This window comes from Cynoglossus semilaevis, chromosome 3, assembly GCF_000523025.1.
Source record: "Cynoglossus semilaevis isolate Cse_v1.0 chromosome 3, Cse_v1.0, whole genome shotgun sequence".
NCBI classification, from domain to species: domain Eukaryota; kingdom Metazoa; phylum Chordata; class Actinopteri; order Pleuronectiformes; family Cynoglossidae; genus Cynoglossus; species Cynoglossus semilaevis.
Window position 1 is genome coordinate 772,133 of NC_024309.1, and position 19,426 is coordinate 791,558.

Below are 19,426 nucleotides of genomic sequence, written 5' to 3' on the forward strand. Positions count from 1 at the left end.
TTTTCTCTACATGGAACAAAGAGTCATTTCCAAAGAAATTATATTGAATGATTGAGTTTTATTTACATTTTATGACCATTTTTCCATTACCGCAATGCCTCCAAATTTGTCTGAGTGCATGTTATGTTGTTATTTTTAACAGATAAAATATATATCTGCGAAAAAGTGGCGCCCAGAGGCAATGTCTCTGTCATAGATGTGGAACCCCAGCGTTCACCTCCTGGGCATGTTCGAATCCCAGTTAGGGCGGTTGGTACCTTCCAGTGGACTCACCACCCACAGGAGGGTTATTGGGGGTTGGTACGGTGGAGTGTGATTTGGCTTGCAACTGCTTCCCCCGTGACCCGGTAACAGACAGGCGGATGAAAATGGATGCATGCATGGATGGATATCCTGGAAAAAATTATGTTCTGATAAACAAAAATTACTAATTAAATGTATATGGTTATTAATAATGTAAAAAAAGAAAGTTCTCTCTCATCCATCGCAACAGTATTGATTATTATTACCAATGCAGCAGATTTAGAAAAATGTTTGATTTTTTTATTTTTTTAAGAAAAAGAAAATACAAACATCTGACAGGAAAACTCTACTTCAACTTTGTTGTCAGATAAGATAGTCTGACAGGAAAACTCTACTTCAACTTTATTGTCAGACAAGTGAAATGGATTAAAGCTTTTGTGCTGTTTTTACTTTGTTCCCGTCCTACTATCAATCCCACATCATGCGAATGGGTCCTTTAAGATGAAAGTACGACAAGAGACTCAATTTAACGGCATACATTTGGTAGTTAAATCTTATCAATTTTTTTTAAATTAATTCTCTTTTCCTACAGTCATGTTCAACCAGTCTCTACAAGAATGTAATTACATTCACACACCCACAGACCTGAATTAATGGCGATGACCTCTAATCATGTCCTTACACCTTCAGGGACATGAACTTCATAAAGTCGGGGATAAATTGCCCTGTTTATTTTCCACCCCCCTCCTCTCCGGCCCCTTCTCCACAATTAAATTGCCCGGGGATGAGCACAGGCTGCATTTATCAGACAGCTCTACCTCTGCTTCACACTTGTCCATATGAGGCCACTGAGACTGAAAATTAGAGGAGGAGTAATTCATCTTGGCTTAGTACAGAATGACTTGTTAATATTAGGTCAGCGAGGGAGCAGAAAACCAAATATGATGAGCCATTGTGGTTGTTCTAAAAAAGCCCTTCGGAATTAACATGTCGTGGACTGTTGATGGCATGATAATACAAGGGTACAATACGGTCTTTTACTTTGGTAATTCGGTTCCTACGATGGGATGTGATGCAATTCTTGGCGTAAGCTGGAACTCACATCCGGTTCATAAGTACAATTGTCACTCAATTATACTAACACAGTGATATTATAACCTAAGACATAGACTTAGACTTATGCTTGGGGAGCTGTAATGTAGAGCAACGAGTTCCCGCCCCCCCCCAAAAAACTACACAAACAAAAGAAAGCGAAAGTAGCACAATGTAAAGTATAGATAGTTAGATCATTCAGCTTATTAAATATACTGTACATATACAATTATATACAATTGATTACAGTAGATTTTCACATATGACTATTTGGGGACCAAATTAGGTTGAGGTGTTCTTTTGTTGTGTTACCAACTGCTCCTTTTGTCCAATCCGAGGTAAAGAGCGCTTCGGCACAGACTCAGGAAAAAAAACAAGAACATTTTAGACCAGGCATGGGCAAACTACGGCCAGGGGGCCAGATGGGGCCCATTTGGCTTTTTAATCTGGCCCGCCAAAGTTTCAAATTATGTTATTAATTTCTATTATCATTATACTTCTGCCTTTTCCCTGCAATGCCCGCATTTTTCCGTAGATGGCGTACAAAAAGCTTAAAGCATTTTAGCCGTTATGATTTTTACATATAATTTGTTTTATTTTATAAGAATGCTCCATCTATCTGCTCCGGACCCGACTTGCTTTTCAAATTTTAGGACCCATTGTGAGCCAGAAAGTATGCCGACACCTGCTTTAGACTCTTCGACTTCTTCTTCTTCAGCAACAGCCCACAAATTTGTGTTAAGAAGTGACCCAAGATGATGACCGTGTATCTACTGTATCCCAGCTTCATGACTACCTCACAAGTAGGCCTCAGAATTGTTGAACTGGGACACAGTGGTGATCAACACAGGACCACAACATGAGGGCTGTTTTGTCTCTATCTATATTCTTTGTCACGTACAAGGACTCGGGAAGCAGGCAAAGTGCAGCACTTGTGAGACTTAAATACCCCCAGAGAATCCAGGGCGGGGCTAGAAGGATGCAGGAACACAGATGCGCACGAGCCGAGCAGAGCATCAGCGTAGCTTAGCATAGTATAGCAAAGCATAACATAATGACACATGGACAATGACCCATCAAAGACTGAGTGAAGGAGGTAGGTAGGTATATCATACTACTATACTATATACATATACCATAAACTATATTTACATGACATATTATGCTCACGTGTACGAGTATACCTTTGTCATTTGCTTATACTCCCTCGTCTATTTGCGCATTTAGCTTTTGTCGTAAAATGCTTAATAATAAATAAGCATTTTTCAGTCAAGTAGGTTATTGTCTTTTTAAAAATAAATTAAAAAAACAAGGGGCAACAAAAATGAACATCCTTTCACCTATCTGAATGATGCAACAAAGCACAGCTCAGGGGGGTTGGTGAGGATTAATTATTTTTAATTAACATTTCCCCATTTGAATTTGGTTGGATGAATATGTCAGAGATTCTCCCACTCAACCAGGGTTTTAATTACAGCCCCCGAAGCCTTGCCTTATTCATCATTTTCAGAGGTGGTCTGATAACCAGACTGCCAATGTCTCTCTGTGAGAGACTCCTGTGTCCATTAAGTTTTTTTTTTTTTTTTTAGAAACTTTACTCAGCAATGAGGCTACTACCCTAGTGGTGGACAGTGTTTGTAGAAGTTGTCATGGGGCTAAAGGCTAGGGTGATTTTGGCATTTTGCAGGTATTAACCTAGCTGTGATTGTCACTATGGTCAGTTCCAGAGGTTAATGTTAAGGTTTAATAAAGAGAACTTCCAGCAGATGAATGTTAGTGTCATTGAACAGTCATTAATTCATACCCATACACAGGCCACTTTTTTGTTCTCGTCAGAATTGCCATTTGGACCACAGTGGTAAATGCTGAATCAAGAAGTATAGCCAACAGCTCTTTAGCGCAACCAGTGTCCGAGTGTTCCTCTGTTAATCGAGAGTCCTGGATCGACATACAGGCTGCTGTAGCACCTCAAATTTCCCTATGGTGGTTCCATAGTATAGCATAGTATAACACACATCTCCCTTACACACAGAAGGTCCTATGTTCTGATCCAGGTTATGTGCAGTGTTTGATGAAACACACTACCACACAGGACATCAGTTTTTTATTATTTATTTAGTGTTTCTGGATGATCCTTTTTCTTAGCCTTATCTCCTTATCTCACCCCGTCTCAACTTCGTTAACAGAGCAGATGGTGTGAGTGAGCGTGGAGGCCAGTTTTTTTTTAAATCAATAGCTGGGCATAGGGCCTTGGCTTTCTGCATGGATTTCACATGTTCTCTATATGTGTGAGCGTGGGTTTTCTCCCAGGATGCCTTGCTTCCTCCCACAGCCCAAAAACATGCAGAGGTAACCGGACACTCTAAATTGACCATTGCTAAAAATGTGAGAGTGAATGATTGTTTCGTCCAGGTTGTATCTCACTCCATTGAGGGTTGGATTGTCTTCAGCTCCCCTAACCACACTGAGAAGCATTAAGTAGTAATGAATAGATGTATCCTGGTTAAGGCGGTTGACGCCTTCCAGTGGACTCACCACCCACAGGGAGGTTCACAAGGGGCTGGTACGGTGTACGGAGTAACTTGGGTGGTGGTCGTGCAGACTGCTGTCCCTGTGACCCAGTAACGGATAAGCCGACCAGAATGGATGGATATCTCAGTGCTTGGGTGAACTCTACATTTGTGAAAAAAAAGGCATAACTCTAACTTGACCATAGCTAAAAATGTGAGAGTGAATGATTGTTTGTCCTATGATGGACTGGCTACTGTCCAGGTTGTATCTCACCTTTGTCCATTGAGGGTTGGGATCGGCTCCAGCTCCCCCAACGACCATGAGAAGGATTAAGTAGTAATGAATGGATGTATCCCGCTTAGGGAGGTTGGCGCCTTGGCTGGTACGGTGCAGTGTGATTTGGGTAGCGGTCGTGGAGACTTCTGCCCCTGTGACCCAGAAACGGATAAGTGGACGAAAATGGATGGATCTCGAAAAAAAAAAAAAAAAAGGCATAATTAAAAAAAAAATCTAAAATGTATCAACAGACTCCATAAGGTTACCATCTGCAAAATATTCACAGAATGTGGTTTGGGTAGAATGATCAGAAGCCACTGAATAGACCAAGGCCTTGAAGCTGCTATTTAATATGACATCAGCATATATTAATGTCGACCCCACAACAATCATGCGAAACCAAGCGAGCTTGCTTGACTTGAGACATCGGTCTCTTTCTCTGTGTATAATTTGTACATTTCATTCATTCTCTCTACTACTTTCCTCTCTTTTGTCTCATAGTCAACTGCAGCAAAAGCCAGAGGTGGGGAAGGATATTAATGCTTCATTACCAACGTGCTCCATAGCTCGCTAGTATTAAGGCTTACACAAACGGTGCCTGTCAGTAGGTCATAGAGTAAATAGTGAGGTGGGCTCAATTTCCTGTTGCTTTATCCTCAAAGTTTTTTTCTTCTTAAACATGTTAGACTAAATATGTACTGTATGTAAAACTTCAAAGGAACCTTGCAAGTGAGAGGTCAAAACTGTGCTGCTCCACTCCATGCTTGCTTGACCGACCTGTCTGTTCAGGCAACTACATCTACAAATTTTCAAATTAAAAAAGCACTTGAATAAGCACAATTATTTTGAAGCCACAACTTGCTTGCAAGTACTACAAAAGCCACACATAAATTCAATTTGTAATCATTTTTAATTTGCTTTGGCCTCAAAGGAAATGTCTCTTTCATTGGTGTGGAACTGCAGGGTTAATCTCTCGAATTCGAATTCAAGATCGAATGCGGCTAGGGCGGCTGGTGCCTTCCAGTGGACTCATCACCCGCAGGAAGCTCACGAAGGGCTGATGTGGTGCAGTGTGATTTGGGGTGGTGGTCGTGGAGTCTGCTGCCCCCGCAACCGGGTAAGGGATAAGTGGACGAAGATGGATGGATGGATGGACATTTAAAATGTTTCCGCAATCAAAATCAATCAAATCAAATTTTATTTATATAGCCCACATTTACAAAATACAGTTTGTCACATGGGGCTTCACAGGGTTGGTAACATCCTCTGTCCTTAGACCGTCAGCCAGGGTAAGGAAAAACTACCGAAAGAGAAACCCTTTCAACAGGGAGAAAAGAGAAAGGTAGAAACCTTAGGGAGAACCACAGGTGACGGATCCACTCCCTGGACGGACAGACGTGCAATAGATGTTATCAGAACATACATTGTACAAATACATAAAAACCAATGAAGAAAAAAAAGTCGTGGTAGTGGCAGTAGTCCTGTGCTCCTCCTGTTCACCGGTGGCAGCAGAACTGTAAAAGAGTGGGACCAGTTTCCTAAGTGTATACATGGTGGTCGGTATGAATATAGGACAGGACAGAAGAATAAAGTAAGACCGTAGAGTCTGTGTCCTCATTATAAGTGCAAGATGAAGTGAAATGAAATGAAATGCAATGCAATGCAATGCCCCCCAGCAGTCTAGGCCTATAGCAGCATCTTTTTAGACTGTTCTAGTCGGGGCATGTTTAATCTAATTTAGGCTATAGGCTATACTATACAAATATGCGACATATTTACTCAATTTGTGGCACTTTGGCCCAGAGGCAATGTCTCTGTCATTGGTGTGGAACCCCAGGGTTCACCGCCTGGGCAAGTTCAAATCCCGGTTAGGGCGGTTGGTACCTTCCAGTGGACTCACCACCCGCAGGAAGGTTCAGGGGGGTTGGTATGGTGCAATGTGATTTGGGTGGCGACTGCTGCCCCCATGACCCGGTAACGGATAAACGGATGAAAATGGATGGATGGATGGATTTACTCAATTTGTTATCAAAGTATGAATTTATAAAAATTGCATTTAGGCACCTACCCTATAAAACCAACAAACTTAAAATACATAAGCCTGGGCCTTCTCCCTTTAAAGAAATAAAGTATATGAAGAAATGATCAAATTACTAGCGTATTATCTGCTACACTACGTTGCAAACACACCTACGAAGAGAAAGTTAGAATATAAACAACAGTTCCATTGAACAATTAAGCGGCTTCCTTGGCCTACATTGGAACAATGTACATTTACAACTGGCAAATGTAAAAAAACAAAAGCCATCTTCCGTGTATAGCACCTTGATTTATAGACCGCTTTGCTCGCCCTCTAGTTCCTGTGCGAACTAGTTTTAACGTCAGAATATGTCAGAATGATAACACAAGATTTTCTTAATAAATATATGGGGGACAGCAACAACTAAATTCTCATGCATACCTCAGGTTGAGCCCAACTACTACCACAGCTTATAGGTCTGCTGCTGTTTTATCTAACGTCCACAGAGAAAGCAATCCCACATTCTGAAGGACAATATATATATTTGTCCCTATCCTCCTATAAGACTATTAACAGAATGGAAATGGCTCCACTACGTCGCCATGGTTACCACATGAACCATGCAGTTGAATGTACAGCTGAAAAGAATCATTTTGTTTCCCTTGTTAAAGAAGATGATTTTATTCGACACACGATCGACTACCGTGATTTCATTGTTGGAGCTTTCACAAGTGTTGTCGGTCCTGAATGTGTATAGCTAACACATTCAGGACCCACAACACTGTTGCTTCCTCCATGGACACATGTTTACCCCCACTATATGGTTGAGACCTGACATAGAGAACGCCTCCTTTACTAAAGACTAGTGATGGCTCAATCCAACACTCGGTATCGCTATTGGTCAAAATATTAGGACCAAACATTGAAAAAAGCAACTCTAGCCCGTCCTAATACTCAACTCAACTTTGCCGTCGTAAACAGGTACACTATTGCCTCAGCAACCGCAGCCGCTGGAAAGAGAAAATAAGGTATTGGATTGATTACGGTATCTGCAGATACTCCAATGCAGTATCGGTATCAGACATGCAAAAGTAGTATCAAGCTGTCTCTAGTATATTCACGAGCTGAAATTGTGTTGCTCGCTAGCATGTTACACATGACCTCACTACTGTTCTAAAGAGAGTGACCTGTGGAAACAGACAAAAGTAGTGACTGTTCAAGTTGATGCTACTTTATTTATAAACATTATAACAATCTTAACCCTGTAAAGCCCGACACATTAAAAACCCCAATTTTTTTTTTACATTTTTGCAAAAACATTATTACAAAAAAATTGTATAGTTTTTAGCAGAGGTGGGACCAAGTCATTGCTTTGCAAGTCACAAGTAAGTCTCAAGTCTTTGCGCTCAATTCTCAAGTCAAGTCTCAAGTCAAGATAGGCAAAGTCTGAGTCGAGTCCAAGTCGAGACTAAAAAGTGTCAAGTCAAGTCCCAAGTCCTGCCGTTTCTGTTTCGAGTCGTTTTACGTTCGTTTCGTTTTTTTGTTGACCACCTCGTAGTTTTTAAATCTGAAAACACGATCTTTGGTATCATTTTCTCTCACCCGCGTGTTGTTTGACAGCTCCTCGTCATCGGTTGTCCCGCAATTTGATTGGCTCGATGCTATTGCTTAAAAAACAATGTGGGTCTAATTTGATTGGATGTTGTGTCGACAGCACGTATGTGATGAGAGATACAGAGCGCTCCTTAATAACTTACTTTATAATCTTTGGGTTTGGGAGAAAATATCAAGTCTTGTCCAGTCAAAGGGCTCGAGTCCAAGTGAAGTCACGAGTCATTGGTGTTAAAGTCCAAGTCGAGTTCCAAGTCTCTTTACATTTTGTGAAGTCGAGTCTAAAGTCGTCAAATTGATGACTCGAGTCTGACTAAAGTCTGACTAAATAAAAATAAAATTTAGTTAGTCAGGTGGTGGGGCTCTCTGAGACTATCTGTGGCTTGTTATTTCTGTGAGGAACCACTCGAACCTGGGTTGAGCGGGTTAAGAAATGAGCGGATACGTAACATTACCACTCGCTGTTTTTCCCTCCAACATCTAACGGCGCAACAAGCGAATGACGAAGATGGTCAAGTGGCGCAAGGTTGTTTTTTCATTTTTTTTTCATCTCTATTGCATCTGGTGTTAACGCCACTTTACACTTGATGAAATGATGAAAATATAAAATGATGCTATTTATTAATTGAGGTGGTTTTGTGGTATTTTATAAATTTCTCCTTTTTACCATTAATCTGACAGGATGTAAATCCTATGTTAAATGAGATATTAACGTTTGATGAAATGAGTGATTTAATAAAGAGAAATGTATGTGTTTACACACCCAACATTTGGTATAGAGGCTAATTGCTGACAAAACTAGAGCTTTTTAATATGCAGTCGTTAAACTGTGTGTGTGTGTGTGTGAGAGAGAGAGAGAGAGAGAGAGCTAAAGATCGCTGTATTCCCTTTGACAGACTGTGTTGAATATTCCATAAAACCCCTGGTGTTAAACACTGTAGACATGTTCCTTGTAACATCAATCAAGCTGCAGGATCAGACCACACCAAGTTTCCCCATTTACACCCAGGATGAGCTAATGGACACCCATGATGAAAAGACGCATTGAAGGTATGAAGCCCGGACCTCGCATGCTAATGTTTGGACACACGTCACGTCCACGGAGACAGCATAAAAGTGCTGTCTGCACAGCAGGGGAATACACAAAGGGAGAATCAAGAAAGCGGCTCTTTTGTTTGTTTCCTCACATCCTTTTTTGTTTCTTCCCTCCCTCCCCCTCTGTTCTTCGTCTTTACTGCCTTGCCTGCTCCTCACCCAGCAGGCGCCTGTCTCCAGCCTGCTCTCCCTTGGAGTGAGGCGGAGTGTGACAGTGTGATAATCCATGCTGATATGTGCTGCCTGACCCTATGATGTGCTGCAGGACCTGCCTCTGTCTGTGTTTCTGTGTGTGTGTGTGTGTGTGTGTGTGCATGTGTGCACCAAGGTGCAGTTGCATGTGGATTCCTTCCTTTGCTCTGCCAATTATCAGACATGCACAATGATGCATACACAGCTTCAATCATCTGGGATGTGAGGGAGCTAGCTGTTTAATATATGATGATAGCAAAAGACTGCAGAATAGAAGGTGGGCACAGGCACACACACACACACACACAGACAGAAATGTATGTGTGTGATGGTGCTGTGCTGCTGCAGCAACCTTCATTTTCCAAAGGGAACTCCCGAGGGATTATTAAAGTTCAAGGTATCGAATGTGTAATGTAAATGTATTGTTATCACATACGTGATAAATATATATTAGTTTGAGTTTGTTTTTTTATTCAATATATATATATATATATATATATATATATATATTTGTTTGTTTTTTGCTGCCACATGTATTTATTCTAAAATAAAAGGATGACCGTCCTTACATTGAGATGGGTTGAACACATATATAGACGCACACAGCTATAGCTATAGATATACACCTGCTAGCATACACAGTATGCTACTTCAGAATGACGACTTTATAAGATGTGTAGACCTGGTGTTTTGTGCCTGTTATCGATCTGCTTTGCTCCTCAAGCTAGCATGTGGCGAGCGAGCACAAAATGGATTTTTTTGATAATAAATAACATTAAAAACATATATATGTACAGTACGCATACATATATACACACACAAACATATATAAACACAAAGAAATGACTTTGTGATGATTGCACAAAATTTGGTGGGAATATACCGTGCTGAAAACAAGGTTTGTTAATGATGCTAAACAAATATAATATTTACTGTTTAGCGAATGAAAAAAGGAAAATACATTCTAAACCACTGCGCTAAGCATTTTTTTATGGTTTCTGTTTTGCAAACTGTTTCTTCAATCGTAAATCTTTCAATTATTGCTAACATTTGGTTTATGGTTTAGGAAACACACATTGATTTACACTTATGTTATTATTGTGATTTGAGCCGTGCCGAGACGTAAAATGAAGACATTCACACAATGCAAGACCCAAGCACATGTTTAGCGCTGTTGCTGCTGCACAAACAAACCTTCTGTCGTCGATGTAAACACAATTATCACATATGAATAATTTCAAGGCGATGCCCCCACTCACCTGGCTGTAACAGCATCTTTGACTCTTAATTAGCATCTGCTCAATCATCAGGCCGAGATGAGAGAAACGTTAATTAAATCTAATCACAGTCGCTGCTTATGAAGAAACGCCATTCATACAACACCACTTCTTATTCTGCACAATTATTATTAACAACAGAGGGTGGGAGCGGGGTTAGTGCTCTTGCCTGACAGCATGAGGTTTACTGATGGTCTGTATGCAGGTTACCGCTAACTGAGGCCCTAGTAGTAAAGCACAGCTTTTACACTTTTGTGTTCACACTGCCTTTATTCTGTGATTAGATTCGCATTTGATACTTGTCTTGGTCACATTCAGAAGGGGATTCAGAAGGGGAGCTCCCAGTGAGATGTTCGTATCTTACGTCACTTTTTTGTACTCTTGGCTTTGCGACAGTCTTTCTCCTCCAGGACAGACTGACTATTTTGGCCGCTCATGTTTTGGCCACGCACCTGTTACCAGAGGTGGGTCCAAGTCATTGCTTTGCAAGTCACAAGCAAGTCTCCAGTCTTTGCACTCAAGTCCGAATCAAGTCTCAAGTCAAAATAGGCAAAGTCCGAGTCGAATCCAAGTCAAGACTGAAAAGTGTCAAGTCAAGTCCCAAGTCCTGCCGTTTCTGTTTCGAGTCCTTTCGAGTCCTTCCATTCACTGCCACTCCTTTTTTGTTGACCATCTCGTAGTTTTTAAATCCGAACAACACGATCTTTGGTATCATTTTCTCTAACCCGCGCAGTGTTCGACAGCTCTTTCTCATTGGTTGTCCCGCAATTTGATTGGCCAGCATTTTATTTGATTGGATGTTGTGCCGACAGCACATACGTGCACAATGAGCGATACACAGCGCTCATCAATAACTTACTTTATAATCTTTGGGTTTTGGAGAAAGTATCAAGTCTTGTCGAGTCAAAGGGCTCGAGTCCAAGTGAAGTCACGAGTCATTGATGTTAAAGTCCAAGTCAAGGTCCAAGTCTCTTTACATTTGGTCAAGTCGAGTCTAAAGTCATCAAATTGATGACTCGAGTCTGACTGAGTATTTATACAGATAAAAAAAATACATATTATCAGGTTGTCAATAGTATTCCAATATGGGGGGTGTGTGAACACATTTCTGTCCAAAATTATCAGGTTGTCAATAGTATTCCAATTTGAGGGGCATGACAGAACATAATTGAGAACCGTTGATTTAAATTCAGAACAGAAGCAATAAAGAAAACACCTATACACTATAAATGTTTAACCTAATACGTTGGTGGTCAGTTACTGCCTTCAGGTCATTTTGACCCTGAGGTTCTGTACATTAGTTTACATTCTGACGAATTCTAACAACATCCATCCATATGGTTTGACTCGAGCTTAGGTTCCATTTGCATGGATTTTAGGCAGCAACCAACTGCTTCCTGGTCTTTCAAGTGCTAACTTGAAAACTCAAATACCGCGTCTGACAAGTCTTCTAAAACAGAATAACGTGTGCGAATAAGTAGTAGTTAAAAGAAACCTGATTTGACTTTTTTTAATCGATGCGAACGGATAGTTATCGATCTCTTCGATCTTATTAAGCAAGTGAATGGCGAATATGCCTCTGTGCATGATTTATTCCCCATTTTAGTGCAAGTCTCGTCACTCATTTTGACAGTTTAATTACACAATCACAAATAATACACCGTTCACAAATTAGACTAAGCATAGCCGTCAAGAGAGGGATAAACAACTCAGCGTTAATGTATGATACCCTGAGTGATTGGGAGGAGACTGGTGAAAGAAAATTGAAAATTGTTCCTGGCATCACAAATTAATCTTTGAGAGTCACACATGCAGAGTCGCACGTGCCATCGAAGATAATACAATAAATACAAAAGAATACTAAATATTTATTTTGTGAGTGATTTTGTGAAATTCTGATTTTTTTTTTATTTATTTATTTATATTTTTAGGTTTTACCAAATTACTAAGTAGATACCTTAAGGTTTTGGACAAGACACCTTCAGTTGGGGGTCCACAACTACAGTGGTTATAAGAGGAAGGATTGTGAAAGTTTTGGTTGATTAGCTAAAATCTAGCGACATGGGATCCAAGATGGTGCCACTGTATTTTGGCTGGTTGTCTTCTTTACTGTATTTGGTATTGTTTTATGTATTGTTCAGTTTACTTTTGCTCTTCTGCTGCTCTGCTTTCAGAATATGTCATTGCTTTTAGGATATCATTGCCATGTGCTCCCAACTGTCGTGGCAATTTACAAATTTTTGTGGCAACACTAACAATATACCCTCCTAGCTAACAGTGGACGGTTGTAGAAGGATCGTTAAAGGGCCGTTAAGAATCTGTGCATTTTTAGAATAAAACATCTAGTAGACTATTAGTATCAGAGTCTTAAAATGAAAAGTTAGTGGAAATTACCAAATTCATTTTAGATAATATACATTTATCATGAGGACCTCGGTTTACGATGTCCTACCTACCTACAGCATTTCTTGGTTAAGTCGCAATCTCCTATAAATTTATTAAGAATTTATTAAGTATTGTACCTATGGTCATGAAATTTTGGTAATACAAGATCCTGGATATAAGCGGCCAAAATGAGCTTTCTCCCTAGGGTGGCAGGATGAGGAGTTCTCTCTTATCGAGAGAAGACAGCTGAGGTGGCTTGGACATTCAAACCGCATTCCCCCGAATGCCTCCCTCGGGAGATGCCCTGGACATATCCTACTGGGAGGAGACCCAGTGGAAGACCCAGGACATGCTGGAGTGACTATGTATCTCGGGTAGCCTTGGGATCCTTCCAGAAGAGCTGGAGGAAGTGTCTGGGAAGAGGGAAGTCTAGGTGTCCTTGCACCGACTGTTACCCCCGTGACCTGGCTCCGGATAAGCGGATGACAATAGACGGATTGATTCACCCTTATGACGTTTTTATGTCCACCTATGCTTACCATAGTGTTAGCATAGGTGAGTGTACAGTATGCTAGTTCGATTTATGGCGAAAATCGAGTTATGTCGCACTGTAGGAACAGATCTACGGCATAAGTTGAGGACCCCTTTTAATTATTTCACTGCGGTCCGTTGCTGCCCAGTTCCGAATGACCCATGGATGAAGGGTTTAGGACCCAAGCGGAACCTTTTTATGTGTTATATACAGCTGTCAACCACACACAAAAGCACAATTAGAATTTTATTTTCACGTTTTCAGATATTTAAGCAGATGTCACCACTGCAAGTTTCTCCCCAGCTGTTAAACTGTGCAGATTTCATGTCTGCTGTCCCTCTGATCAACCTTACCGTCAGTTTCTTTTGGCCTATTTTGATTTAATTCGGTCAGTGCACTAACCAACACATCTTGGACCTTGGATCTCCCATGGGCTCTTAATCTCCTTAAAGAAGTATCCATGAGTGCCATCTCAGATCATTTCCCCATCATTTTCTTAATTTACTGGCCTGTCAGCAATCAAAAAACTCATTGCACCATCCTGCTGGCACTTCATGCTCACTGGTTCTACAAATGGTGATTTGTCTGCTGCTTTAAGCGTCTCCCGCTTCCTTTGCTCTGAGCGAATGGGTTTCTCCATCATGTCTTTATGACATTTTATTCTCTTTCCACATAGCTTCCTCTAAGGCGACGGACCCTAAGGTTCCAGCTCCAGTCTTCAGTCTCCAAACCACAAAAGTTGACCCGTGGCTCAATAACACCACAGATACTCACAGGAGAATAAATGGGGAAAAAAGGAGACATGTGTCTCTTGGAATTTCAAGGGACTGTCTTAACACTAATCAGAGAACTGTGAAAGAGGCAAAATCACAATGTACGTCCAGTACTTTTTTTAAAACAGCCCCAGGGTGTTGTTTGGTGCTATATATGTTGTTTGTCATTCCACACTCCCCTACACTGACTAATGTCTCTCCCACAACTTATGATAAATCCTGTCGCTTTTTTCTCTTGATAAATGTATGGTGACGTGCTGCGTGTTTAGCACCCAGGTCTTCTGTGGGTTTTTTTTGTGATTTTTATGTGTTTTGAATGATGAGTAGTTGATGATTTAAATAAAACTCTATGACACAATCTTCAAACTTTGAATGAAACAATCCACCAGTGTCAGCAAACATCTCAGCACATACGGTACGTCGTGATCCTTGTAGGGAGGAAGACTAGGGCCGTCGCAGATGCATTTAGACGTCACTGCTGTACGTGAAATATTGTTCCGTGAATCATCAGCAGCACTTGACTGACTGACAGCACTAACATGTATGAGTCATAGACAGAGGCGGTGGACAGAATCTGGTCATTTTTTTCAAAATAAAACCTTGTTCAGAATCAGATAGTAAATAAATCACAAATAATCTAAGTTATGCATTCGTTCTGTGTGGCGCTGTACAAATTGACCCACAGACTGATGCCGGTCTGCGACCCGGGGGATGGGGAACACTGATCTAACCCATGTGTCAAACTCAAGGCACACAAGCCAAATGCGGTCTGCCAAGTCAGTCTGTGGCCGGCGGGAGCTTAAAAAACATTTATTTGCCTTACAATAAAGTCTGTGACGCTCAGTTTCTTGATAAATTCAATTTTTTATCACACAGAATAATGTACAATATTTAATAAAAATCTATTGCCGAAACACGTTTTAATACGTTATGGAGTAGTTACAGCTATACACTCTTACATTTACAACTGGCCCTTCAAGCGGAAACTGTATTGCTGATGTGGCCCAATGGTGAAAATGAGTTTGCCACCCCTGATCTAACCAAACTTGGCTTCATTTATGATATTTTTTTAAGTGTTCTTCAGAGCTTTTCTTTTTACCCATTAAAGATATATTCAAAAATGTAACGTAACTCTATGTCGGCAGACCATGCGTTTCCAGTCCATTATAGATGGTAGAGTAAAACAGAAAAAGAGAAACAGACAGGCACCAAAAGGTTGGCTAAAGGAGGGGTAAGATTTATGGCAGTGTGGAGGTGAGATAGATGGCTGTTTGACCAGCGAGTTGCTGAAAATGGCCAAGCAGCCCTTTATGGTCCAGAAGAGAAAATGAGCCTACTCTCCCACACCTATCTATCACAGTTATTTAGTGGCTCGTTGGAGCCTGTAAATGATTGTGTGTGTGTGTGTGTGTAGTAGTGGACATACGTACGTGTGTGTTGGTAGGTGTGTGTGCATGCATTCGTGTACACTATAAGACCATTATTACTCAACTGTCTAAACGGATGTCAGGGAGTTTCATCATGGGGAATAAGAGGTTCGGCGGTAAAAGGATGCTGTTTGGTATACAGGTGAAGTGGGTAGTAAACACATTCTATTCAACCATATTCTTAATAGTTCCGCTGGACGTTGTTTATGCTCGCTTGTTAAGTTCACACACATTTTCAACATAAGCTGTATATAAAACAGTCGAAGGAGGTTAGGCGCGCAATACAATTTTGCCAGCCCGATCCAAAACCATATTTGTAGGTAGGCACGTGATACCTGAGGGGGAGGCCCACATGGACATGGTTGCTGAAGACAGAGGAGGTAGCTACACAGTAGGGCAACCAAAAAACGTCAAAGTCATCGATCAATGGTGTGATACACCCTGGACGGTTCACAGGTGAATGGACCACACCAATGGTCAATTTACTTTCAGAAATAATTGATGATCTGGGAAAAACCTGGTCTCATGAGTTGAGCTGGAACACATCCAATATCCAAGAGTTATGATACCCTACCACCAATGTTGAGGCAAACAGGTAACAAAGAAGCAGAAAATAAAAGTAAAAAAAAAACAAAACAGTTCCTCCAAATCACTATTAGGTACCATATTTTCTAGACTATATGTTGCTCCGGAGTATAAGTCGCACCAGCTAAAAAATGCATAATGAAGATGACAAAAACATATGCAGTATAAGTCGCTGTGGGGCAGTGATTCCCAACCAGTGTGCCGTGAGAGATCATTAGGTGTGCCGCGAAAAATTATCCAATGTCACTTAATTGGTCCCAAAACTATCATTAATTTATTGCAAATAATTTTTCGTCATTGTGTGATAGGCAGAGCAATTAAATCCTCTTCCGCTAGCTGGCAGCAGATGGTTGTTGAAACTAAAAAAAGATAATCAGAGCTGTTAAAGATCTTTGTGAATGTCTTTCTTCAATCCCTGCCAGTACATCAGCATTATCTTCAACTAAACAGGAAGTACATTTTTAGTAAATTTAAACTGGAATATTATTATGTTTAATTACAAATACTTTTTGTAAGATTTTTGTTTGGGGTGTGCCGTGGCTGAGAAACACTACTCTGGGGTATAAGTCGCACCAGCCAGCTAGAGTGCCCTCTAACAAACACGTAAATTTCCAGTGCAAATGTGAAATTATATAATTTAATATATAAGTCGCACCTGAGTATAAGTCACAAACCCAGCCAAAGGATGAAAAAAGTGCGAATTATGGTCCGGAAAATATGGTATTAGGAGAAATCATATTAATCTTAAATGTATTAAAAAACTCAATTAAAGCCGTTAAATGTTTTTTCAGAAATCCTTGGTTTTTATGTGAATAAATGTACAACCTTTTAACCAATTGTGAATTAACGTACATGTTAATATATGTATTCTTCATTTATACAAGTGGTTCTTAATTTTCTGTCATGCCCCTCTTGGGGACAGAAATGTTTTCACGCCACCCGGGCCACACCCCACGATTTGAAATACTACCACTATATGAGTTGCTGCCACCCAGTGACTGGAGGCTTGTTAGCATTCAAGCATTACTGCAATGGTAGACTGCTACATTTACGTTACAATATATGGTCATCATCATTGACTCATAGTATAAGCAATAATGCAAGGCTTATATTTCAAAGAAAATGAAAGTCAAGTACAAATATTATATTACATGCATATAGCTCTTCAACTGAAATGTTCCATGTATTTAAAGAGTCAACACTTGTTATGTATTTGTATATGCTTTATTATTTCTCTCTGTTTCTAAAAGATGAGATGATTTGGTTCTCCCCCCACCCTGTGTAGAGCTCAGTTTTCCTGCCCTTCTAAAACTAATTATGCAATAAACCTAATCTATCCTTAATGCAATCATATTTATTCAAATTTAATCCCATACTCCTAATTGGATCTGGTGGATCATGTTGCATGCTCTGGCTGTCTTGTTGTCATGGTAATAAGTGGGAGATGCTTCCACTGTTGTCGTGGCTGCAGGAGAGAACACTATGCGTTCACTGGCTTTGAAGACCACATGTTCGACATGAGCTGTTTATATGGTTGTAAGGATGCAACTGGATCTTCGTGAATTTAAGTTTAAGGAGGAACGATTACAAATGACTAGCATGCTTTTGGAAGATTTTTTTTTGTACCGACTTACTCACCTTCCTCCTAACAAGCTTGCTTGTTGCTAGAGAGAAACCTTTTTTGGTCACACACAACTGATAAGCTATGGCAGGGGTGTCAAACATTAGGCCCGTGGCCCAAAACTGGCCCAATAGGGAGTTCAATCTGGCCCGCTTGTGAATTTTTAAAGTTAAAAGTACAAACACTCCATGTTTATGATGTTTTGTATAATGATATTTATATTTATTATGAGTAGTTGTTAATATACATGTATTTAACAGCATGGAAACAAAAAAAAAAAAAAAAAAAACATTGACTAGCTAGACTCTAATCAGGCTATTTGGCGACACAGTGGTCACCTAGACCAAAAAAGGACCGCACAAGGGTTAAGAAAAAAAAAATTGATCAAAAAAGTATAATATATTTTCAGCCGTCTTCTTTTTCGGCTTCTTGTTTTAGCCTAGCATTAATAGTAGCCTGGTACTAATAGAATTCACTCTACATGTCACTAACCTACAGACCTGGGTTTAAAAACTTGAAACTAGCTGAGCTAATGTGGGATTATGTACAGGTCTTGGGTTTGCAATTAATAACAGCACTATACAATAATAATAATAACATTTATTTGCTGAGATTAATTATCACAACAAAATCATTTTGTTGTAATATGGTTACACCCTACATTTGTACAATATTAGGTAGTTGAAACATTTAACTGCTTGAAGCGATGGTCCACTTTATTTAGTGGTCATCATCTGAACAAATTCTTCATAATTGACCAGTCCGTCGCCATCAATGTCAGCTTCTCTGATCATCTCATCCACTTCCTCGTCTGTCAACTTCTCTCCCAGGTTGGTCATCACATGTCGCAGCTCCGCTGCGCTAATGAAACCGTTGCCATCTTTATCGAAGACTTTAAACGCCTCCCTGATCTCCTCCTCGATGTCAACGTTTTTCATTTTCCTCGCCATGAGGGACAGGAACTCTGGGAAATCGATGGTACCGTTCCCATCTGCATCCACTTCGTTGATCATTTCGTGGAGTTCAGCTTCAGTTGGGTTTTGACCTAATGATCTCATCACTGTTCCTAGTTCCTTTGTGGTGATGGTTCCATCTCCATCCTTATCAAACAGAGAGAATGCCTCTTTAAACTCAGCGATCTGCTCTTCTGTTAATTGGTCAGCCATGTCAGGTGGAGGTGGTTTTAATGTTTTATTTGATCTGATGTGACTTTTAATTGAGCCAGCAATGCAATATATTGTTTGTTTTGTTTGGGTTTTTTTTGACAAATGGTGTGTATGTGTTATAAACACCAAGCAATGTTATTTTGTTTTACTAGAAGAAAATGATCATGTAGGCACTATAACTAGTTATCTGGATTGTTCCCCCTCTAACCAAATATTTACAAAAGATCAAAGCTTATTTTATCTGTTTATTTCAAAGGATGAAAGTCATGGTTCTAAACAGTACTTCTCCAACAAATTCCAACGAGCGGTGGCTTAGTGGTTAAGGTTCGAGTCCACCAGCTGCCAAGTTACCACTGAGGTGCTCTGGGCATGGCACCATCCCCACACACTGCTCCCCGGGTGCTTAAAGCTGCCCACTGTTCACTTTGGTGATGGGTTAAAAAAAGAGGTCACATTTGGTTGCGTGCAGTGGTGCAGTGGTGGTCTGTGTCACAATGACATGTAGTTCACTTTCCTTACCGTCACATTATGGTACTTGTTTTCACACACCCCCGTCCCCCTCCAACCCACACCCGTGAATTGAAATACTATTGAGAACCTATTAACATGTATAATTTTTA

The 19,426-nt window shown here is 40.3% G+C and overlaps 1 protein-coding gene across 1 annotated transcript; it reads right to left on the reverse strand.

Annotated features, from left to right (window-relative positions):
• Window positions 1-18,010: 18,010 nt before the first annotated feature.
• LOC103376867 (calmodulin-like) lies at window positions 18,011-19,008 on the reverse strand. The gene has a single exon (XM_008307403.3). It carries the CDS (start codon window positions 18,804-18,806, stop codon window positions 18,357-18,359), a length of 450 nt encoding a protein of 149 aa, XP_008305625.1. The 5' UTR covers window positions 18,807-19,008; the 3' UTR covers window positions 18,011-18,356.
• Window positions 19,009-19,426: the final 418 nt, after the last annotated feature.

Bases quoted from the DNA above. Each gene is read 5' to 3' on its own strand.
- LOC103376867 (XM_008307403.3), bottom strand. From the start codon at position 18,806: ATGGCTGACCAATTAACAGAAGAGCAGATCGCTGAGTTTAAAGAGGCA.